Source organism: Carettochelys insculpta, chromosome 18 (genome assembly GCF_033958435.1).
Source record: "Carettochelys insculpta isolate YL-2023 chromosome 18, ASM3395843v1, whole genome shotgun sequence".
NCBI classification, from domain to species: domain Eukaryota; kingdom Metazoa; phylum Chordata; order Testudines; family Carettochelyidae; genus Carettochelys; species Carettochelys insculpta.
The window spans coordinates 28,329,138-28,354,381 of record NC_134154.1 but is presented as its reverse complement, the minus strand read 5'-3'; the positions used below and the strand labels follow the sequence as shown (position 1 = coordinate 28,354,381).

Sequence of the window (25,244 nt, the reverse complement as noted above, 5' to 3'; positions counted from 1 at the left end):
ACGATAACGATCTGCTGTCGCCTAACGGCTGCGAAGCCGGATTTGCTAATGGCATTTGAATGAGTCATTTTGAGCAGTGAGGAAACAACCGCAGAAGCAATTTGCCAGGAATGAGCTTCGCTCCTTCCACGTGAGGCCTTGCCGGGGCACCTCACGTTGCTGCATTTTGCTGGTTGCTGCTGTGACAAGGGAGGGGCGAAAGCCCAGGAGCAAAGTCTCTCTCTATTTTTAGCCTTTCCTGGGATATCCACCATGCTGTGCCCAGGACAGTGAGGCAAGAAGGGCTTCAGATTCTGTCTTTTCCTGTGGACATACCCCGACCTTTGATTATGGAGGCAGGCGGTCCTCGTCCATCCGAATTTCAGCACTCGCTTGCGGGGAATTGGTTGCACAATGAGCAAAGAGATTTCCGGGGCTCCCCACAAACTGACAGTCCCCATCTCATGTGATTCTCCCCAGTGGTGTTTATAGGGCTCAGGAGCTGATCGGGGGCTACTAGCCACCACTTTCCAGGGCAGTAGAGGAGAAGGTACTTTGATCTCCAAGGCACATGAGCAAAGGGATATCAGGAGGGAGCTGATGACTCAGAACGGTCTCTGGCTGGTGGAGATGGCAAAGGTTTCACCAAGAAACACCCCCCAAAAGAGTTTGGAGCAGCAGGTGACACGCTCACGAGAGCAGCCTGCGGAGGTGAAGCCTTAGAGCTGGAGACCAGATGGAGTCACTGTCTGAGCATCCCCCACAGCCTTGGTCAGCTCAGCTCTGTGTGTTACAGACTCGCAGTCTTTAGCCAGATTTACGCTAGAGCAGAAAGCTGATCCTAGATACGCAATTCCAGCTACGGCAATTGTATAGCTGGAATCGACCTATCTATGATCAGCTAACCTGGCCGTCCTCACTGAGGGTGTTCAACAGCAGAAACTTGCCCATCAAACTCCCTTCCTCCTCACGAGATTGAGAAGTACAGAGTCAACTGTCGACCCCTGACCGCTCCGTCTCGCGTGTTTCCACTAGCCCGCAAAATCGAACCCCAGAAGATCTCTCAGGTGGTGTAGAAGTACCCTTAGACCTGTCGGTACAGACTTTCCCAAAGCTTCTGGGAGATTCAAGTTTGCTGGACAGAGGATGGGCAAGAAGTTATACAGGTTGAACCTGTCTAGTTTGGCACCCTCTGGGCCAGACTGGTGCCGAATCAGAAAATTTGCCAGACCGAGAACACTGAGTCAGGCCTGGTGGCTGGAAACAAACTTTATGGGACCCCAGGAAACTCATTCACACCCATGATAAGCGGACATCCTGCTAACTAAAATCATACCAGATCCTGGATGTTGCCAGCCGAAAGAGGGTCAACCTGTAGTACAGAAAAGGGCAAAAGTGTACAACAAACATTTCTATTGCATAATTGGGAAAACAGCAGAAGATTCAGTCACGTCATATGGTGATGAAATACTTTGCCTTCTGCTAGTAACTAAAGACAACATTCAGCAGCAGCTACTGACATTAAATATCCGACTGGCATCCAATAGTTTTAGAAGAGATGGCCAAGGAGCTGTTTGAATCGTCAGTGTTGTTTTGATATGTCTTAAAATGCTGGGGAGGTTCCAGATGCCTGGAGGCAAGCTAGCGTTGTGCCAATATCTTAAAAAGATAAACAGGCTGACCTGGGTAATTATAGGCCTATCAGTTTGCCGTAGATCCCAGACAAACTAATGGAATGGCTGATCTGAGATTGTTTAGAAAGAATGAAAGGAGAGTACAGTAATTAATGCCAATCAACGTGTGTTTATGGAAAATATCTTTCATTGAGGCAACTTAGTATCTTTTCTGATGAGCTTACATGTTTGGCTATAAAGGTGTTGATGGAATATACTTAGACTTCTGAAAGATGTTGGGCTTGGTACCGTGTGATGTTTTAATTAAGAAACTAAAACTGTGCAAGCAAATTAGGGCACACATCAAATGGAGTAAAAACTGGCTAAATGATAGTGTAGTTCTATTGAGCAAGTGTGTTGCCAGGGGTCCTGTGATCTTGACCTCTGGCTATTTAACGTTGTTCTCAAAGACATGAAAAAAAACAAAGGCATCGCTGATGAAGTTGGTAGAGGACACAGTGATAGGGAGAAGCCATACACAAGGAGGGCGATGGGTCACTGGCATGGTCCGTCTAATTTTTTCAGTCTGCGAATGGAATGAATTTTGTTATGTGCACCGAGGAATTGGTGGATGTGCACCACCGATAGAAACACATGCTGCCTCATGTGGGTGAATGCGGGTGCTCTGCTAATCTGTTGGGCAGCACCTGAATCTCTCCCCACAGCAACCACAATTCTGTATGTTCAGATGCCCAGCCCCTGTGGCAACTGCAATTCTGTATGTTCATATGCTCACTGAATGGCCACCGGCATCACAGGTGCCAGTTAACTGAGCGTGCTCATCAGTGGAACTCTGAATATCCCGCCTTCCATTGTATTACCCCTGTATTGGGCAGAATTGCTGCTGGAATACTGTACCATTTGTGGCGCACACAATTCCAGAAGGACATTGGTAAACGGAGATGACTCAGAGAAGAGCTGCGAGAATGATTAAAGGATTGCAAAATCTGACAGATAACGAGAAACTTGAGCAGCTCAACTGATTTAGTCTCAGACAGGGCAGGTCTAGGAATGACCCAATCACGTCTAGACTGTCACCCTAACTTGAACTAATTTATGCAATTCGCGCAATGTGAATTGCATAAATTATTCCGAGTTAATTTATTTTGACCTTGGTGCTGTCAGGGTCGATCTTCTGGGGTTCAGTTTCGTGCACCTAGTGGGAATGCACAAAATTGAATCATCAGGGGTCAACAGTTGACCCCTGTACTCCTCAGTCTTAGTGAGGCCAGTCAGGTAAGTCGATTCCAGCTTTGCAATTGCTGTAGCTGGAACTGCATATCTACAATTGACTTTAAGGTCTAGCATTGCAGAGCTGGCCTTATGCCCGATGGAAGCTGGGGTGGTGGGTAATTTTTTAGAGATGTGATTTTATAATCCTCATCAACACATTAATGAAATGTTTTTAAAACAACTTTTAAACTGAGGTCCTGCCAATGAACACAGTCAGTTCAGAAACTGGCAAGGTATACTTGGAGTTACCAAATGCCGGTTAAATGACTGACAATTCCCACTGGAACGGCTCTTTCATCTAATTGGTTTGGCAGGCTTTGTCACTTTCGGGTTAACTAAAACTGCTCCCGAGGAAGCAGAGCCATGGAACTGCAACAGGAAGAGGTGGATGGGTGAATGTTTAAGACTCAGCAGTGCCCCAAATGTTTGGCTGTCTTGTGCAGCTCTATATGGGTAAGGACAGCTCTGAAGTCTCGCAGCATTTGGCTGTCTTGCCTAAGGTGCATTCACACTTGTAAATCCTCTCATGCTGAAACCATGGCTTTTTCCTCCTCTCCGAGAATCCTAGAGCTCAGAACCAAAAGGGATCACCCGCCGATCTCACCCAATCTTGCCTATATCACAAGCCACCAACTCGCGCCCCCCAACACTCAAGTGTTAACACCACCACCTGACATGAAACCCAAATATCACCACCTTCAGATTCCAGCTTCTGCAACTGCCCCAACGTACTGGCTATTAACACAGCATCTTGTTCACCCGTAATTCAACCCCCAGTGCCTAACTCTGCATCTGAGCTGTGTACTGTCTTGTATCTTTGTAAAGGTTTCATTTCAAGAGAAAAAAAAAAAAGTTGGCATGTAGTTCATCACAGGAAGTGCCCGGCACTGAGTTTTCTTCTTTCCGTTATTTGTTGCTAAATTATGCCAGCGGAGTCAATCAATCCTTATTAAAATGATTATGGCATGACCCCAGTCGGAGTAATTTGACAGCTGCTGGGCTCTTTACCATCCCAACGACCCCTTTCTTGGCAGTTTCCACCAAAGAGTGTCAGAAAAACGGCTTAGAATGGGACGGGGGGAGGTAATGAACGTGTCGCTGAACTGGGAGCCAACGGAGTCCCTCTAAGAGAGACGGCGTGCGCATTTGTCAGGTGGAGAGTGGAATGGACGCTCACGCTCTCCTGCATGGAGGCTGTGCGTGTTCTTACCCCCTAGAAGAATACCAAGTGCCCACCCCCAGCTCTGCAGGACAAATGGAACATGACGTCCTATCTCAAAGGGCTTTCCCTTCCTTGTGGGATGAGGAGAAATTGAAGGGTCTCTATCCAGATTTTGACTTCCGGCCATGTTAAATCCAGTTCCACTTCCCTCAGGTCACTCCAGTGTAAACAGAGCTCAGCATCTGGCACCAGCAAAGAGCCCCTCCTTATCTTTCCTCGCAAACAGCGACAACTCAACCATCAAATTACTCCAACTGGAGACTTGCCATGATCATTTTAATAAGGATTGATTGGCTCCCCTGGCAGAATTTGCATTCCCAGGAGTGTGGTGAGAAAGATACCAAGAATCATTCTTCTGCTTTACTCCGTGCTGATTAGGCCTCAGTTGGACTATTGTGTCCAGTTCTGGGCACCACAATGCAAGAAAGAGGTGGAGAAATTGGAGAAGGTCCAGGGAAGTGCGACAAGAATGATTAAAGGTCTAGGGAACATGAGCTATGGGGGAAGGCTGAAAGAACTGGGCTTGTTTAGTTTAGAAAAGAGAAGAGTGAGAGGGGGCACGCCAACAGTTTTCAAGAACCTAAAAGCGCGTCACAAGAAGGAGGGAGAAAAATTGTTCTCTTCTGGCCTCTGAGGATAGGACAAGGAGCAATGGGTTTAAACTGCAGCAAGGGAGGTTTAGGTTGGACATTAGGAAAAACTTCCTAGCTGTCAGAGCGGTCGAGCACTGGAATAAATTGCCTAGGGAGGCTGTGGAATCTCCGTCACTAGAGACATTTAAGAACATGTTGGAAAAATATCTAACAGGGATGATCTAGATGGTGCTTGGTGAGGACAGGGGACTGGACTTGAGGATCTCTCCAGGTCCCTTCCAGGTCTAGTGTTCTGTGGTTCTATGATTTTACCTCAAGTGGCAAAGCGCTCAATCCATCGCCCTTTCCAGACTCCTGAATGAGGCAGGATAATGGCGACGCTTCCGTCCTTCATAGTGCTCTTCTGCTCTAGATCTCCAAGCACTTTACAAAGGCATCTTTAGCCCCAGCTTACTGACGGGGACCAGAGACATTAAGAGATTTGCCAAAGGTTGCCCCACAGAACAGACACCGCCTGCTCCCCACTTATTCCCAGCCTGGTGCACTGTGCTTGGACCAGAAGATTCAGGAGGGGCTGGAGAAAAGGCCATGGGAAGTGGAGACTCTCTTCGGAAAACGTGAGAACAATTCCCTCGTCTCCTCTTCGGCTGTCAGACAGCCACTCACCTCAGTGCGGCGAAGAGACAAGAGTTTTCTGATAGCTGAATTCACCTTTCAAGGCAGGAAGAAGATTTGAGTGTGATGGATTCAGGACTGAATTTTTCCCTCTCCTGTCTTGCTATAGGAACTGTGTTTCAGCCTCTGTCTGAATAATTCCCCTCATAAATTACTGCAGCCCCCAGCATCATGATGGGCTCTGGCCTTGCCATCTGCTTTTACCAAGGGAGGCCTGTGGTTACACAATGCCTGGGTCCAGAGCTCATCCCGTTCATTACGGAAAATAACCACACCCTTCTCCTCTGTTCCCTTGTTTAGACTCAAAGCTCTGCAGCACTCATTCAAGGAACGCGAGGGGAGAAGAAGCTTGCAAAAGGAAAAGACCCCAGGCAAAGCTGACGAGAAGAAGGCAAATATGGTGGGATTGATAACAGAAGTCCTTTTGGGGTGTCTCCCAGTGGACTAGCCACACCTCTGAGCCCAGCAACCTGCTTGCTGGGGTGCTCCACTACTCTGTCCTGCTGGGCCAGAAGCTTTGGTCTCCCACAGGTGGGGATAACAGCCCCCCAGGAGAGCAACACAGACCCTGACCCAGCTCCGCTATTAACAGCACCCAGGTACACAGCTCTAAAGTAGACCAAAACCCCGAATAAATCCACCTTACTCTGCGTAGAAGTTTTACACAGGGAAGGCTTGCAAGTTCATCCTTTTTATCAATGAAAGAGAGAGAGGCATAGCTGTTGTTCCCCTCCAGGTAACAATTAATTACACTGGATTTGATCATAAATGACAGCGTTTTAATAAATATAAACATAGAATTTAAATGGTTGCAAGTGAAAGCAGACAGATGAAATGGAGTTGCTAAGCCAAAATAAATAAAACTCACCAGCTAATCCTAATACACTAAGAAACCTGTTACATGCAAAATATATTCCTTGCCCCGGTCCATGGTTTGGGTAAAATGCTTCTAGTTAGAGTTAATTTTCCCCTTTGGCCTGTGTCTATAGCTCCCTGTGTCTTCAGAGTTCTTTGTTTTCTGGTTTCTTCAGGTGTATCCTCTTAAAGTGGGAGGCAATTTCAAAAGCCAGCAGAAGACAAAACCCTGATGGCTTTCCATTACTTAAACAGATTTTCCCCTAAAGTGGGAACGCTTTGTTTAACCTATGGAAAAATATCAGGTTCAAGATCGATTCCCGTACCAGGTGGCATGGTCATATGTCTTTCTAGGACCAGCCACAGTACACGCTTATACGAAAAACTAAGCCATTCACAGATTGTTGGTTTGAGTACCAAGCCATTTTGTTTCCAGGGTACCAGTAAGGGCCCTCATTAGCATATTTAGCCTTATAGTCAGATCTACATTTCATCTTTTTAACTTCACACACAAGAATAGAAATAGGCTATATACATTGAGCAAATCATAACTTTAAAACTGATGTCACATGATTCATTTTGCCTAAATCATCTTCAAGATATGCATAATCATAAACCAATTTTCATAAAGCACAGGGAGTCCAGGACAGTAAATTTCCCCTTTTTGATCACAGTGTTTCAGCTGGTATGATCACCAGCAATGCCTATAGTTGGAAGGGACCTGCCTAGGTCACAGAGTCCAGTCCTCAGCATGACCTATCATCCTTGACAGATTGTTTTTTTAATCTATTTGCCACAGCTCCCTAAATGGTCTCCTCAAAGCTTGAGCTCTCAACCCTGGGTTTAACAGGCCAATGCTCAAACCACTGAGCTATGCACCCCTCTGCCAAGGGCTGCCCCCCAGCTCTGCATCACCCTGGGAAATGCCAATGCCTCCAGCTTGGCCTTCCCCCCTTTCCACTCTGCACCTGCCAGTCCGTTTTCATTACTACCTCAGTGGCCGACTGCAGCGCGGTTGTTACTTACATCTCCTCGCCGACTCCTGGGCCAGCTCCAGCCGGTAAATGGAGAGACGGTTCACACCTCCGCAGATGTTGGTCTTCTCTCCCTTGCACTCCATGTTACATTCAGACTCGCTCACGTTTAAGGCCTGGATTTTGTGTCCGCAGTAACATTCTGCACCGAACTCCAACCCGGCGTACAAATAGCCCCTGGAGATAGAAACTGCAGTCAGGGCAGCCTCCCTTACATGGCAAAACAACAGACGCAGGAGGGAAAAGGGGCCTGACCAAGGTAACCCTGCCCCACTCTGTGAAACTAGCGCTAGGGCAGCTTGCACTAGCTGGAGACAGTGTTCCCTGTAAGCTGAGTGCTTGGGCAGCTGCCCAGGAGAGATTCAGCTGCCGCCCCGTTGGTTACCAGTGTCCACAGCTGGCAGTGCGTGGTTCCATTGGTGGTGCACATCCACACATGCCTCGGTGCACATAACAAAATTTATTCGACCTACGGATGGAAAAAAATTAGAGGGAACCCTGGCTGGAGAGGTCTAGCACTGCAGGAGGGGACAAATGCACCCCCTAACGAGGGGAGTGCTTGGTGAGCGGTAGAAGGAGGGCCAGAGTTCCCCAGCACAGGACATGTTTAATCGAGTAAGAGCTGAGCTTCCTCTAAACCCGCTGCAGAAGACACACATGATGGAAAACATCCCTACTGTATACACTACGGAAAACAAATTCTCCTCCCGGCTCCACTCCTCTCAGAGTGGTTGCAAATCCGATCTCCTGCTCTTGCTGTCGGCCAAAGGCTGAGCTCTCCCACTCGCATGAGCAACAATCTCAAGATTTGGCCCTGCGTGTGCAAATTTCCCGCTACTATCCGCAGCGGCCCTGGTTGTGTGCGGCCAGCACAGAGTCCGACGGGGCTGGCGTGCAGTTCCGCAAGGGGAATTTTGCTCAAGAGCTGGTGGATTTTCCTCTCGAGTGCTCTGGAGCGCTAACCCCGGCAGGCTATGCTACCTGCACAGACCAGAGGGGGAAGAGAAATGCACCGTTCAAAGGCACATCCCATTCTCGGAGGCACAGAGAAGCACACAGCCGTGGCAGGACGATGCTTTTCAAACCACGAGGAGCTGCACTCAGAAGAAGTGAGGCCAGAACCTCAAGTAAGGCCAGTTTGACTTCTCTGAGTGCAGACCCTTACCTCTCCCATTTTAATGAGGCTTGGATCAGACCCTCCCTTCATCAGGGGCTGAGACAAACAGATTGGATAACGTCTGCCAGGGAGCCCCAGATCAAATCTGTTAACTTAGGCAGTCAGATTGGTGCCCTATTCATACAACGCTTTGTGACGACAGGCATGCGTCTGGTCTCATTTCCACCAGAGCGAATCAGGAGTCGTTCCTTTAGGAAACAGGCCACACCAGTATAAACTGGGTGTGAGATTGGCATCGAACCCCCGGGCTCAGAATCGGGCCAGACTGGAACTCATGGCTTGGCTGCTGTGTTTGTTAAGCCAGTGCACAGGTTAAGAAACTAAGAACCCAAAAAAGGCCACGCTGGGCCATACCAATGTTCCAGCGAGCCTGTCTTCCAATGTGGCCCCCGCAGGCGCTTCTGAGAGAATGAACACAGCAAGCCAATTTGCGAATGATTCATCCCCTCTGCTTGTGGCACTACCTGGATTCTGCTCTATTTCCATAAGAGTTCAGCAACTCACCAGTCAATCGACATTGCTCCCATGGGGGTTGCGTCTGCCCAGCAAAGCAATTTTGGAATAACGGCTGCTATTCCGAAATAACTTTGTGCATCTACACAGCAAAACCGCTCTTTGGAAATAATTTCTAGAAAGCGGATGGCTCTTTTGAATTCTGTCAACCTCATTCTTTGAGGAATGGGGCTTCACAGACAGGGAATACGGGTTATTTAGAAATAAGCTATTCCGGAATAGTTTATTCTGAAATAATACTGCTGTGTAGACGCAGCCATTATTATTTCAGATTAGTGTACTTCCAGGGGCTCTAATCCAACATAGACTTTACTGTGTGTGGACCTGCTATTTCAGAATAAATTTTGTATTTTGGGGCTTCACTGTAGTGGGGACGCGTTATTCCAGAATAGCTTATTGTGGACCTGTAACTCTGGAATAAATTATTCCAGAATGACTCTGAGACCAGCTTGCTGCCAGCTGTTTGAGAGTTGTGGTTGCCACAACAATTCAGTTACAGCTAAAGTTCTCCGAACAAGAAGGTGTTTGAATTTTCCTTTTCTGTATGTGTGTGTCCATTGCTGATGATTTACTAGACATGAGCTGGAAGTAGCATTACTTTAAAAGAAAAAGTGCTTAGTGCATTGTATAGATCATAAAGCAAGAGACAGCCACATTACTTACAGGCAGAAAGGACAGTATGCCTGTTGCAGGAGAAATAAAAAGCGATGCAGATTTTACAGGGTTCAGCTCTGAAAAGCTCTGCGAGTTCACACAGATTGGATGTGAAAAGAGAAGATAGCCCCCTTGCCTGAACCAGGAGTGGGCTGGGAAAGTGGAAACAAATCCCCTGCAGTGAGAGCCAAGGGCCAGCCCTTGCAACAAAAATATTGACTAGCCTGAGCGGTGACATGGTTCTCCGGGAAGGTGCAATTCTTCTCAGGAAGAGAAAGCCACAGGCCAGCTCTCCGACTATTTCGCCATTAGTCGTTGGCTAGCAGCGGCGCACTCGACACAGTGTACGACCCAGAGAAGATTTCTGCACCTGAGAGTTTATAGTCAACACAACCTCGGGCTGTTTTGTCCGGCAAGAAGCCCAGTTCTCAGCACTCAGCCAGTAGTAGATGGGTGCATCATTCATGTGCCAAACGGCATGCGTGCAAACTTGCAGTTGCATTTGTCATCTGCAAACACCCGTGCACGTACCAATGTATCATTCTTCATTGTCTCATGGCTCCCAGGGTTTCAGTCTCAGAATCTGCATCCACCCCTCCATGTCCGGTACAGTTTGGACCAATGATGATCACTACCTCCCACCCCCCACCTGTGGCTGTTGCAAGGGAAAATTGCATCTAGGAAGCAAGGGCCAGTGAGGGGGATTCTGCTGCTGTGTCAATGGCTCTGCTAACGGAAAAGCTCAAGAATGTCACAAGCATACGTAGGCCCCGCTTTGACCTCTTGACTTGCCAGAAGCCGTGGCTGCGATAGTTTCTGCCACAGAGCTGAGAGGGGGATTATCTGGCAATACACAGACGCGGTTCGGTGCATTTCAAACGCCTGGCAGTGGAGAAGCGGCAATGTGGAACACTCAGGCATGTTTGGAACTGCTATATTGTTTCCAGCTTCCTTTTCTCTCCCTGTGTTAATTCATCCCCTCAGCTTCAGACAGGAACCTAGACAGCACTTAGCTTAAAGTTCTGATCAATGGCCCCACGCATGCAGCCACCATGTCTACTAACAGGTGCATGTGAGTGAGGGGGGTTTGGTCCCTGCCCCATTACAGACTCCCTAGCTGACATTGGTGGGGCACGTGGGACCACATTTTTAACTCAATTCAGACATTTAAAGCTGCAGACAGGGGTGCTGTGGGATGTTAATAACTGATTCCAGTGAGAGTTAGGAGACTCCTCTCTTCATCTTTAAATTCCTAAAATTCCTTAAGATCTCCAGGCCTCAAGTGCCATCTGTAAAATGGGCTAGTGGTACTTTCTTACCTCACCTGGGAGGATAAATCTCTCTCTGAGATGTGCAGACACTATGGTAATTGAGGCAACAGAATTACAGTATATGTCTGGCAGTTTTCCCTCTAATTTTTTTCCACCCATGGGCAGAATAAAGTTTGTTATATGCCAGTGTGAATCGAAACACCAGTTGCCAGCTGTGGGTGCTCTGCTAATTAGCTGGGCGGCCCCTGAAGCTTTCTGGGTGGCCATCCAAGCACTCAGCTTACAGGGAACACTCATGTCTGGGTTGATGCACGGGGCAGAAGATTTTTTTTTTTTTCCAGAAAAGTTTTCAGCCTCTCTTTCATCCGGAGATCACCGTATTTTCTCTATAATTTCCCTGATACAAAAGAGGATTGGAGATGAGCGCCAATTACCACTATTACAAAGCTGGGGAGTTGCCAGCTGTCTGATGTGTAACCATGTAACTAGCCGACATCCCTTTTTGTGTCACAGTTGTGACTTGGTGCTTTGTCCACGGTGCAGTCGTTGCCCGAAACGGGTATCCTCCAGGCCCAGAGATTGGTGTCCTTGTCCTGCAGTTCTGTGTAAGGGGACCCCCAGTGCACAGGGCTGACAAGTAGCCCGTGTAGCACAGTGTCCTGGCTGAGGGCGGATGCAGTATTTGCTGAAAGCTGAGCTCTTGGGCAGCCACCCAGGAGAAATTCAAATGCTGCCCAGCTGATTCACAGAGCAGCCACCGCCAGCAGTGTGTGTTTCTACTGGGGGGGGAACAGCCGCGCATGCTTCAGGGCACATGATAAAATTATTCCGCACATGGATGGGGAAAAATAAGGGGCTTACTGGGCATATTTGGAGTTGAATTGCCTTCAGGACAGTGTCAATTCCCTACAAAGCAAACGGGCATGAAACCAGGGCTGTTCGGGTGGCGGGGGCTGGGAAATCTTGGCAAGGAGTTTTGGTTGTGCAAACCCATCTGCAATAAGCACCCATGTTCCAATTTATTCCAGGTTGCACCATGGGCCAAATTCCCTGCGGGGTGGCCTCAAGGGCACTGTTCCAGTTTACCCCAGCAATGAATTTGATCCACTGTTTGGGTGGCATTCAGCAAAGGGTCTGAGCCCCCTCTCGTCAGGACAGCATTTTCATCCCAAATGAGACCCTCAGCTGCCCCAGCCTTTCCCTGGGGAGAAAAACCAGAGCTTTCAAAGCATCCATGGAGGGCAGGGAGATGGACTGGAGGGGAGGAACTGCAGAAAAATGGCCAACACACTGGCAAGCCTGAGCTCACAAAGGAGGCAACACAGCTGAGGTGTGGAAATTAACGAAGACTCCGTGTTCATTTACCACCCTACCGTTCGGCACAGTTGTCCTGGCAACGGAACACCGTCATCTTTTTGTAGTCGAAGAAGGACACGCCACGCAGCGCCCGCCGGTGAGTGTTGTCCACGTAGCAGCCGATGTATTTTGCTGGGGAAAGGAGAAACAAGAAGAATTCAGCTTCTTAAGAGACCCCCGATGTCTGGGTCACCCGCCTCTCCCTCTCGTGCCAAACCCAAGCTTCTGGGTGACTATTATTTTTCGCCCTTCTACACCGGTTTGTTCAGCTGGCCTGAGAAATGCATGTCATGGGGTGGGGGAAGGTATCCATCAGTGAAGCACCCACGGTGATGCAAGGAATGAATACGCTGGCAAAGAAAGCACGCTCCAGACAGGAAGGGAAGCAAAATGAGTTTCTCAGAGCCCTGCGGGGCAGAATGCTTAGCTCATGCCCTTGTTTATCTCCAGTCACTGCACATCTAGAAGGGACCATCCCCCAAGAAATAGCCCAGATTTCAGTGTGAGATTTCAGCACCGCACAGGAAGGGAGGAGGGAATTTGTGACTCGGTCAGTAGTTAGGGAGCTAAGAGGCTGCAAAGGCAGGATAGAAACGGAGTCCCAGCCAGGGCTGATTCGCTGCAGCGTAACTCCCGTGCCATGCTGCTGTAAGTCCAGGGCAAGCCATGCAATCCCAGCTGTGCAATCCCAACCTGTCTGCTAGGAATGCCCACAAAGTGCACAAGCCAGCTTCTGGTGCGGGCAAAGTCCTGCTACTCGCTGGGCGTCCCAGGATGGGCACTGGGGGCTAAACCTCATAAGCCCAGTGTGGCTGACAGCTTTCACGTCCTCTCCTGGCCATCCCACCCCCATCTTCCCCCAACCATGGCCACAGGCCAGGCCCTCTCTGCCAAAGCCTGGGAATTCAGTGGAAAGGTTTCCTTCACATTAGTGGGGTTTGGATCGGGTCTGGTGCCACATTCCCAGGACATAGCGTGACTGGGCACCCAGTTGTGATCGCCCCAGGAGGCAGAATAATTCCGCAAACAACCCGGTGTGCGTCGGGAGCGCAGCCCTGCGTCCTCCTTGAGCACCCACAACACTCCCCGCAGCCATGGCCAAGCTGGGCTCCCCAGGCCTTCTCCCTGCCTCCGGGAGCGCAGGAAATGAGACCGTGGCTGCTCCTTAGGGCAACTCCTTCTCTGTCTGCCTACACCAATGGCGGGCAACCTGCAGCCCACTGGGGTTCAACCTGCAGCCCATGGGGCTGCTGGCTCCCCCCCGCAGTTCCTATGCACCTCTCGTTCAGGTGAGCACTGGGGCTCTGTACTACTTTGCTGCTCTTCTTCCGGCCAGCGCCTCCGGAGCCTGCGGATCATCTCATTCGCGGTCTGTCCTCACTCCTTCCCCTCCCTCCCAGAGCCGGAGCAGCTGTGAATCAGCCGACCTGCAGCGTTCCAGCTCTGGATGGCAGCCAGAGGAGCTGGGGTGGAATGCAAAAAACCAGGGTTGCTCCAAAAGTGCTGGGAGCGCAGGGGAGGAGCTGGGAAGCGCAGGGCTCCAGGGCTCCAGTGAGTGAGAGGCAGTGGCAGGGGCACACGCCAGCAGGTGGAATCCCGACGGACCTCGAGCTGCTGCAGTCTGCTGAGGGGATGGAGAGCCGCTCATGCAACCCACTTGCCCATTGCTGCCCGACACACCCGTGCATCCTCCCCCTAGGGAACAGGTGCCGTGCGCGCCTCTCTGGGGCCCAGCCGCTTGTTTCAATACAGATGACTGCAGCGCTAACAGGACGCCAGACGCCCGCCCCAGCCGCACAGCACACACAATGACCGGGTGCTGCCATTTCACCCCCATTGGCTTCTCTTTCCCAACGGGTGTTGTGTCTCTTTGAGGCTTTGCTGTGGGCAAAACAGCAACCGGGGGGTGCCCTGAAGCGAACAGCTCAGTGCCGTTGAGGAATGGGACGTTGTCGCAGGACGGCCAACGTGAGCCACATTGTGTCCCAAGCTTTTCCCTTGCTTGGAAGTTCTCCTCGGTGTGCTCTCCACTTCCCCTCGCCTTGCAGGCGAGGAATTACCCGGCTCACTGCGTTTAATGGCAGAAGAGCGCCCAGCTCCAAAACATATGGCGGGTTTGTCTTGCTCTGACTGTGTAGCTAAGTGCTTTGCTGGCCAGCCAAAGTTGCCTCCGGCAGACGAAGCCAAAGGTGTCTTAGCAGTCTAAGACACACCTTGGAAATAGCCAAGGGTGTGATAACATCAGGCCTCATGCACCTCCCCCCCCACAGTCTACTGGCATAAATTAGGAGTAGCTCTATTACAGACCATGAACATAGTGGTGCACATAACAAAAGACTCAGGTTAAGGCCAGTGTCCCGGGATGAACCACAGAAATAGTCGCAGTGGCAGGTGGACTCAAAGCCTGGGATTTGTAGCTCATGGTGTAGTACACAAATCGGCATGAACACAGAAGGGCCATTTCCAGCTGAACTGTGCTCAGTGCAAGAACAGAGAGGCAGCAAAGGTGGCTTTGTGAATTGTTGCATCTCCCTAGGTTCATGGCTTGGCACCCAGCATGAGTTACAGCAGCCGTGAGGCTGCTCTAAATTACACTCAACTTCAGCAACTCCTATCCGGTTACATTCTGCCACTAGTTTGCAAGGACTGGTATTTATCTGTTGACACTGGTAAACACTGGTTTCCCAATGGATAGGCAAACCAACAAGAAGAATGTCCATTGATAATAAAGAGACAAGGTGAGCAAGCCATTTACTTTGAACAGTTTTGACACGCGATGTTGACAAGCCGTGTTTTAACAGTGTTCCAGCTTTAACTTTTTGGCTCTCCAGATCTGCTCTCATGAAGCAATCATTGTCGGACCTCCCCTTGCGTAATCTCCCATGAAAATTAAAATAGATCAAAAATTTTAAAGTGCTCAGAATCCATAGTTTTGCACGACTGTGGGTATTTTAATGGATAAAAATTGGGAAAAAATTGCTTACAAATAAGCATGGGTATTATACGTTGAAATTATTTTTTCAAAATTGAATTCTGCCAAGCTTATCTCAATAGGCCCTTGGGCTGCATTCACTTCTCAAAGCTTGGGCATTTGCGTTCTTTCTCTTCCCTCTCCCCAGTGACACCCATCTCTCCGGGCGCGGAAAGGATTCGATTCCAGCTCTCATGCTGAGAGTTTCGCACGTCCCTTGCTCAGTATCTGCCGGCACAAGCCAACAGCGGGTGCTTCGTCTCTGGTGCTGTCTGCTCTCGAGTTTCTCGAGCAGTTTGATACCGCTAGCGAGCAGGGGATGAATTCTTTTTTCACCCATCACTTGGAGGAAAAAAATATCCCCAGGTCATTCCTTGCAAAGGTTCCTGTATTTGCAGCACGGGAGGTTGTTTCAGGGTTTAATTCATAAAACCCATAGGCTATATACTATATAATTAGAACAGCCCTTTCAAGGACTTGTCTTACATTTGAAAAAAACAAACAAATAAAAAAAAAACTGCAGCCAAAGTCAGGAAGACGGCTTCATCCATCATGTTTAGCACCACTGAGTTGACTTGTCACGCCGCAGATTGAGGCAGGATGACTCGCACGTAGAGAGAGAGAAATGAGACAAGGAAGCAGTGAGGTGTAGGAAGTTAGTGCCAGCAGGCATGGCAAATAGGTGGCATCAGCTGGCAGAGCTAGAGCTGGTACACCACCCACTGGGCACAAGTTCCATCAGCACCACTGAGCTCCAGCCGGTAAATCACAGCGTTCAGGTGTACCCCACAGGTGAGAGGATTGCTGAGTCCCCCTGCTGGGATGCACTGCAGAAAAAATGTGCTGTTCTGTCCCTAGGGCTGTACCAGTGCAGCTTTTATTATCTCAAGCCATTAGTTCTGGCATTCACCGGGTCAATTTGCAGCCTGCCTGCTAAGATGGCAGCCACCCCGTGGGGTGGGCCAAGAAATCTTTGCACAAAGCCATCCAGGCTAATGAAAAGACGAGCAAGTTTGTGGCATCTTATGGTAGGTCTACACAGCAAAGTTATTTCGAAACCACTTTGCGAGCCTCTGCACGATGCAACTGCTATTTCAAAATAGTTTCGAAATAGCGGCTGGCTTAGTTCAGAAGTGGTAAACCTCATTCTGGCTGTGTCTCCACGATCCCTCCTTTTCTGAAGGGGTGTGTAAATGCCGTGGCTCAGAAATGCTAATGAGGCACTGTGATGAATATTCAGCACCTCATTTGCACAACGGAGGCCACCTGGAGCGTGGGAAGTGCTGCTTTTGAATTGAAAACTAGCCATGTAAACGGCATTCCTTCTTAAGGAAACCCCGATTTCAACAGCACCCTGTTACCCAATTTTTTTGGGAAGAAGAGTGCTTTTAAAATCAGAGGCAGCCTTGCGAAGGAACCCCAGCTACATGGCTATTTTTAGTTCGAAATCAGCACTTTCAGTAGGCTGGGTGGCTGCTAATATTCAGCAAATGAGGTGCTGAATATTCGTTTGCATTTTCAAATGGCTGTAATTTACCTGCCCCTTCCAAAAGGGAGAGAGAGTGTAACAACAGCCTGAGAGACGGATGTGATTATTAGGTCTTGAGCTTTCCTGGATAAAACCCACTTCTTCGGATGAAAACAGAGTGGAAAAGCAGAGCCCAGGGTTTATATGTCACAATGTGAAGCAGGGGAAGCGAAAGGAAGTTACCAGTCGTTAGCAGGACCAGTTAGTGGAGCAAAGCTGACTTGGGTTTAAAGCCAGATTTTACCCCTTCAAAGTGAAGGGAAGTCTTTGCCTCGGGAAGGACTGAGTGAAAACACACTAGGATCTTCAGCATTTGGCCCTGCAGGCTGGTTTTGAACGGCTGTGCTCTGCCACTGATGTTTAGCACCTACCAAAAGCTCTGCCCATTTGTCTCCCAGGGTTTGTTTTTCTGCGTTTGCCTGTCAAAATTAAATGCCTTCCCAGAGGGAAAAGCAGCAATTCTTAAAATTACAGGCAAGTAACTTTTTTCCATAAGTTTAGGCGAGAACCGCAGCTTACGGTAGAACGGAAGTTTCACGAGTAGGAAACATCCTCACTGTAAGGGGAAGCAAGGACAAATATGGGGAAAAGACCATAACAGTGAATGTAATGAATTTTAAAATACTGAAAACGGGCAGACTCTGAACAAGGGTGAAAATCAGCATAGGCCTGCGGGTCCTGTATCGACTGAGGATCCTGGCTGGATGGTGCAAAGCAGCTTTCCGCATTAAGGACTGAGATGGTGATTCCAAATAGATTCCAAGGCTCCTCCGCGTCTTTGCTTTTTATTTTTATCACCGCCTTTTGATTGTCAACAGCCTCCCCGGGAGGACACTGTGTACTGGGCAAAGGACAAAATTAACCTGATTGATGGGTGACATTTATTGTATGGGGGGATTTTTTTACTAGTCTCTTTTATCTTGACTTAACGGATTGCAGCATCAGGCAGGGCAGTTTACATGTTAGAGGCAGGCGTGGAGAGCCGTGTTCCGTGGAAGCCGCACGCTTGGGAGGCTGCTCCAGAGAAATTCAAATGTCTCCCAGCCAATTAGCCGAGCACCTGCAGCTATTTCTATGGGTAGTGCACTTTCATATATGCTTCAGTGCAAGTAAAAAAAAAAAAATATTCAGCGCATGGCTGGAAAAATGCTGCATGTGGATGGAAAAGATTAGTGGGAACGTTGGTGGACACCCTCCAAACATGTGGTCCAGGAGACAATCATTTGTGTGTTGCGTGAGGCGAGGGTGGGGAACAGGAAGTCAGGGAAAGGCAAGACACCTCTCGGTCCGTCTTGCAGGCTGCAGAGAAGCCCAGAGACGCACAAGGGTGGGTCTCTGAGGAAGCCCATTCTTTCTTTCATGCTGCGGCATGGAGCTCTTCAGAAAGTGGGGATAGGGCCCAGGAGTTTCCAAAGCATGGGGAAGTCAGGCCTGGAATTCTGTCTGTTGTCATGCTTCCTATGGCAATCTATAATCTACAAGCCATATCCTGAAATGTGGGGTCCAATTTCCCCTACCTTAGCATGCACAAGGACAAATGCTATCAATGGACAGAACGTCGCCTAGCCCTTCTTAAAACACAGCAACGCCATCGGCTTCTGACTCCTGTTGCAGGAGATGTATTTGCTTGTATTTGTTTTGAAAGAAAAACAGAGCTTGGGCAGGTGGGGAATCTGGAGGCAGCCGGCCCAGACAGATAGCACAGATCAGAATTATTGGTCAATACAAAAAGAAGAGGGAGACACACTGAGCTAGGGAGAAACAGAAATGAGAAGAGGACAAAATCTGCAGTAGGCAGAGTGATCTCTGTGCTAGAAACATCAGATGCACATCATGTTCTTGCTGTATCATGCAGGGACAATCCAGGGCTTATGCTGCTCTTAAAGGAATGCCAGGTTGGTCATGTACAACGAAGGGAGTTTGCTCTGTGCTACAAACCATTGTTCATGAGCAAATATTTTCCCTTCCAAGACTTTATTTACATATTTACATTGGTTTAGTTTTGGCAAGCAGAAAATCACTAGATATTTTATGTATCTAGTGCATCATCTTGGCTCAGCTCCTGCAAGCAAGAATTCAAGTGCAGAATTTTACCCCCGAATGAAGTCAATAGATGACTCATCTGAGTAGAGTTGCACAGGCTTGAGACTGGAATGATGATGTACAAAGACAACATGTTCCAGGTTTGTAGGACATTTGTCCTAGTGTGAAGCGGGGGACAGATTTGCAAAGGGATGTTATTCCAACCTTTAATTCTACAACCAGGGGGTTTTGTTGTTGTTCACAATTATTTTTACAGGCAATTCTTCCCGTGCTATCCTGCAAATGGAGTCGTAGAGGTCACTGCGTGCGTGAGCAAAGGAACGCAGTTACTGTCCCAGACACCTTTTTGAAAAGCGACGTTGTGAACAAGACACGAGAAGTCATTCTTCCGCTCTACTCTGCGCTGGTTAGGCCTCAGCTGGAGTATTGTGTCCAGTTCTGGGCACCGAAGTTCAAAAAAGATGTGGAGAAACTAGAGAGGGTCCAGAAAAGAGTGACAAGAATGATTAAAGGTCTAGAGAATGTGACCTATGGAAAAAGGTTGAAAGAATTGGGCTTGTTTAGTTTGGAAAAGAGAAGATTGAGGGGAGACATGATAGCAGTTTTCAGGTATCTAAAAGGGTGTCATAAGAAGGAAGGAGAAAACTTGTCCTTCTTGGCCTCTGAGGATAGAACAAGAGGCAATGGGCTTAAACTGCAGCAAGGGTGGTTTAGGTTGGACATTAGGAAAAAGTGCCTAACTGTCAGGGTGGTCAAACAGTGGAATAAATTGCCAAGGGAGGTTGTAGAATCTCCATCGCTGGAGATATTTAAGAACAGGTTAGATCGATGTCTATCAGGGATGGTTTAGATAGTACTTGGTCCTGCCATTGGGGCAGGGGGCTGGACTCGATGGCCTCTCGAGGTCCCTTCCAGTCCTAGTCCATATAGATTCTATGATTCTATAGTGCATTTGTGAAGGTAGCTATGGACTGCAACATCTGCCCTTACCAAGACAGGCATGCTTCAGTGGAAGTGCAAGGGCTTTTGATCAAGCCCCCAGGCTAGGAAAGTTTAATCAGGAAGTCCTAGTTACTCTTCCATCTGTGTAAAGGTCGGTACTTCCAGCGCAGGATTTATATGGGTCACGAATAATGCATTGTGAGCACCATTACACTTGCCTGCACGCCTCACAGATTCCCAATAATGAGGCTGCAGAAGGTAGAGGTGTCTCTCTTGTGACATGCGCTGGCTGTCAGCCCTGCCGCAGAGCAGCGGTGGCCAGGGATCTGCGCCCTTTAAACAATTGACACCGCTAACTGACTCCATGAATGGCCCATGCAGATGAGGTTTATTTTACAGTGAGGTCAACACAATTATCCCATTGTAAAAAGCTTAGGGGTGGCTTTCTCCTTCATCTGGTGCATGTTCCCCTGGAGAAAGGGCCCAAAGGGAGAAAGCCCTCTGTTTACTCACAGAAAAAGTACATTGGCAAAGCAAGCTGTCCTCCTCACCGTTCCTGGCCATGGGGAAAGGGTGGGTTTCAGTCTGAATGGCTTATTCAGTCTTTGAGTGCTCTGATGAGACCCATTTTGTACCAGACAAGGGGGTAATTGTTGTGGTCATCTGCCTAAGAGGAACTCAGTGAATATAAAAACAGCCTGGGTAATAGCTTCTGATTGTGACAGACTGAGGCCACGTTCAAGCCAGCAGTCTGGAGGCTGGACTTTGTAGGCCAATGCAGATCTGCCGAGGCATTGAAGTCACCCAAAATATGCTATCTTTGAAACATGGTAAGGCAGCTAGTGCAGGCACAGTATGGTCGCCTTTATCTCGCCAGCCATGTTTCTTTCTTTTTCTCATGCATCTGTTAAGCAGCTGAAGACCTGAACAGGAGCTAATTTCAGTTCCATCCATAGGAAATGACAGTTCCCTGGGGAAAAGTCTGCAAAGCAGGGACAAAAATGACAACGAGCTAATTTACCAGGACATAAAAAGAGGTTGCACCAAGGGGGCAATTACCATTTGGTTTGGAGTTCGGCAGAGACCTCAGTACCTTTACCTCTTCCGTCTAGTATCCGTGGCAGCTCTGCAGTGTTTCACTGAGCCCCTCAGTGTGAGCTGCTTGCTTATGGCTCAGTGTCTTGGGGACAGCCACTCAAAACAGCTGATAGGATGACATGCAGTTCCTTTGTACAGTCATTGCAGCTTTGGGGAGCTCATGCAACTTTGCTGGAGCTACCAGGTCACAGATTTGTGTATCCTCAACAAGAGATTTCTCAGGCCTGCCAGAAGTGTGTTTTCTATTGTTACATCAACTCTGCTGTCGAAAGGCAGAATGGGATAGACCTGGTGCTATCACAATGTGACAGCTCCCTCTGAGATGAACGGCAGTGCTCTGGACACATAGACAGGACACTGGGTGAACATCAGATTGCATCTGGATAATGGGTGAAGTCAGGTAGCGTGTCCTGTTTCCAGGACTGCTGGAACTCTTTAAAAACTTCATGGGGAAAACATCACATGGAGTTGCTGCAGAAGAGATCATGGCCAGCGTTTCTTAAACTACGTTCTGTGGAAAGCTGGTGTTCCATGAGCAACTTGCAGGAGTGCTATGGCACATTAGCAACTCGTAATGACATGCAGCTCATATATATGTTTTCTGTTATTAAAATCAGATACTATGTTACTTTGTCATTGCTAGGATACCTGGTTAAATTACTTCGTTTTGCTTTTGCTGTATATGTTGTTGGTTTGTTTTGTTTTTTGATGTATTTTAGTTTGCTTGGTTTTGGTCTAATTTTTTGAAGAAAATTTTCAGAGGTGTTCCGCATACAAATATTATTGTTTGGTATGCCATGGTCTCAGAAGTCTTAGCACATGGATATGTGCCTTTCAGCTCATGCGTTAAGCTCCAGAGATGCCAAGTTTGATCCTGCTAGCTGACATTTGGTATCGTGGTGATGTTACCCAGCCTCTCCGACCACATACTTCTGAGGAAGGCTATTTTTATTCTACGGCTATATTTCACAAACCCTTTACTTTCCAAAGCCTGGCAAATTAATCTATTTTATGGAAATGCACAAATTGCTGCAGATCTTTGTCTAATAATAACTGATGGATTTACATAGCTTAAATTAAGTAGCAAGAGAAATTTTTATTTGAAAGAGGAAAAAAAAAAGTTTTAATGGCCAGATGTAAATTTGTTTGTCACTTTAATAGCGGTAGATGTTCTGAGATGGAATAGATAGAAACCACATTTCATGTCCAAAGCATGATCTAGGGCAGAAAATAGGCTGCAGTACAGCATAAATTTTTAATACTGAGAGTAATTAACCATTGAAACAATTTACCAAGGGTCGGGGTGGAGTCTCCATCACTGACTATTTTTAAATCTAGATTGAATGTTCTTCTGAAAGTTCTGCTCTAGGAATAATTTTCAGGCAGGTCTCTGGCCCGTGTTATGCAGGAGATGCAACTAGTAGATGATCACAGTGGTCAGTGCTGCCCTTGGAATCTACAAATAGCACTCAAGTGTGTCAGTTTCCAGTACTCCATCAGCTAGGTGAGAGGGATCTGACCCTGAAGCGCAGTAAGAAAAGCAACCAACTTGGCTTACCAGGTAAATCCTTGGTGAGCTTAAACTCAAAAAGGATGTGTACAAGAAGTGGAAACTCGGATAGATGTCTAAGGAGGAGTATAAATATATGGCTGGAGAATGCTGGGGAATAATCAGGAAAGCGAAAGCACAGCTGGAACTGCAGCTGGCAAGGAACGTGAAGGGCAACAAGAAGAGTTTTTACAGACATGTTAACAATAAGAGGGTGATCGGAGGGGTGGGGCTGTTACTGGGTGAGGGAGGTAACCTGGTGACAGATGAGGTGGGAAAGACTGAAGGACTCAAACCTTTTTTCGCCTCAGTCTTCACGGACAAGGTCAGCTCCCAGACTACGACGCTCGGCAATGCAGTATGGGAAGGAGGTGGGCAGCCCTCGGTGGGGAAAGAACAGGTGAAGAGCTATTTAGAAAAGCTATATGAACACAAATCCATGGGTCTGGATTTCATGCCTCCAAGGGTACTGAGGGAATTGGCGGATGTCATTGCAGAGCCTTTGGCTATTATCTTCGAAAACTCATGGAGATCGGGAGAAGTCCTGGATAATTGGAAAAAGGCAAATGTAGTGCCTCTTTAAAAATGGAAAGAAGGACAATCCAGGGAACTATAGACTGGTCAGCTTTACCTCAGTCCCCAGAAATACCATGGAAGGGATCCTCAAGGAATCCATTTTGAAGCACTTGGTAGAGGGGAAAGCGATCAAGAGTAGTCAACATGGATTCACCAAGGCCAAGTCATGCCTGACCAGTCTGATTAGTGTCTATGATGAGGTAACTGGCTCTGTGTACATCGGGAAGTCAATGGATGTGATACACCTTGACTTCAGCAAAGCTTTTGATACAGTGTCCCACAACATTCTTGCCCATAAGTTAAGGAAGTATGGGTTGGGATACATGGACTGTAAGATGGATAGAAAGCTGGCTTGACAAAGAGGCCCAGCAGGTAGTGATCAGTGGCTCCATGTCTGGTTGATAGTCAGTGTCAAGTGGGGTGCCTCAAGGACTGGTTCTAGGGCCAGTATTGTTCATCTTCTTTATCGATGACCTGGATGACGGGATGGATTGCACCCTCAGCAAACTTATGGATGACATTGTGCTCGGGGGTCAGGGTAGGGACAGGGTCCATAGTGACATTGCTACATTGAAGGATTGGGCCAAAAGAAATCTGATGAGTTTCAACAAGGACAAGTGCAGAGTTCTGCACTTGGGACAGAAGAATCTCAAGCATTGTTACAGCCTGGGCGCCAACAGGTTAATTAGCAGTGCAGCGGAAAAGGACCTGGGGATTGTGGTGGATGAGAGGCTGAATATGAGTCAACAGTGTGCCCTTGTAGCCAAGAAGGCTAATGGCATATTGGGACACATTAGGAGAAGCATTTCCAGCAGATCTAGAGAAGTTATCATTCCACTTTATTCTGCACTGGTGAGGCCACATCTGGAGTATTGTGTCCTGTTCTGGGTCCACCAGTATAGAAAGGATGTGGATGCATTGGAGCAGGTCCAGTGAAGGGTAACAAAAATGTTTAGGAAGCTGGAGCACATGACCTATGAGGAGATGCTGAGAGACTTGGGCTTATTTAGTTTGCACAAGAGAAGAGTGAGGGGTGATTTGATGGCAGCCTGCAGCTTCCTTAAAGGGGGCTCTAAAGAGGATGGAGAGAGACTGTTCTCACTGGTGGCGGACAGCCGAACAAGGAGCAACGGTCTGAAGTTACAGAGGAGAGAGGGGTCTAGGTTGGGTATTAGGAAAACCTGTTTCACCAGGAGGGTGGTGAAGCACTGGAATGCATTACCAAGAGAGGTGGTGGAATCTCCATCCCTAGAGGATTTTTAAGTCCCAGCTTGACAAAGTCCTGGCTGGGATGATTTAGTTGGGACTGATCCTGCTTTGGGCAGGGAGCTGGATTTGATGGCCTCCTGAGGTCCCTTCCAGCCCTAGGATTCTATGATTCTATGTCTAGATGCTTCTTAGTTGTGACTGGTCAGAAAGGCCACATGTATTTTTCCTGTTCCCTGGTTAGACGAGACGCATGCTAACCTGCACAGCTGAGAAATTAGGTTTCTACGAACAGCCTCGCATGCAAACTCGGCACCTGTTTCCCACTCACATTCATGCCAGCACACCTCAGTCTCCGTGCAACAGGGAAAGAGTATATTGAAGAAGGAGAACGTGGCTAGAGTGGATTCATTTAAACATTCAACGGACTAGTCAAGGGACATATATTTCACCATTCAGCCAGATCTAATTCTGAATAAGAATATTGTTAAAGATTGGGAAAACTCCCTAGCACTAAAACTTGGATAACACACTGTGCACCGTTTACCCTGGGCAATCAAAATGAAAGCAGGCAGGAATCCACACTAGGTGCTGTCTCTGGGGTATCCCCACTAACCAGTGTAGCCAGCATAATTGTCATTGCCTTCGCCTTTTCTTTTCTAATCAGATACGAAGCACATGCTCTGCTGAAAAGATATGTCGCAGAGGAAAGTTGTGTCACATGTTCGTTCGGTGAACTGAACCTACGGTCATTTCTTGTGATGATTTAAAAAAAAAAGAAAAGGAAGGAAGGAAGTGAAAAAAAGCAATTTTCCAAGTGCTGGGTGGGTAGTCGGCTATTTGGTAATCTGTTAATGTAACAAAAACATCAGCACTTTCGAGACTAACCAAATGATTTATTAGGTGATGAGCTTTCGTGGGACAGACCCGGTCATCACTTAATAAATCATTTGGTTAGTCTTGAAAGTGCTACAGGACTGCTTTTTTGTTTTGTGAAGATACAGACTAACACGGCTACCTCTCTGTTAATATAACGGTTATTAATCTACGTTGACAGGAGATGTCCAGCTCACTGATTAGGACAGAAATTGCCCGA

The 25,244-nt window shown here is 47.9% G+C and overlaps 1 protein-coding gene across 4 annotated transcripts in view; it reads right to left on the bottom strand.

Moving 5' to 3' along the window:
• WSCD2 (WSC domain containing 2) overlaps positions 1 to 25,244 on the bottom strand; it is a 144,223-nt gene that overhangs the window by 47,837 nt on the left and 71,142 nt on the right. For 3 of the 4 annotated variants that reach the window (XR_012648027.1, XM_075012853.1, XM_075012854.1), the window contains exons 3-4: positions 12,253 to 12,367; positions 7,257 to 7,441 (exon numbers count right to left, since the gene is read on the bottom strand). Coding sequence is in view for 3 of the 4 variants with exons in the window: in XM_075012853.1 (XP_074868954.1) it covers positions 7,257 to 7,441; positions 12,253 to 12,367 (300 nt within the window). In the remaining variant the exon portion in view is untranslated. Of the gene's footprint in view, positions 1 to 7,256; positions 7,442 to 12,252; positions 12,368 to 13,513; positions 13,585 to 25,244 lie in introns of those variants that run through there. The other variant, XM_075012856.1, reaches the window with a different exon arrangement.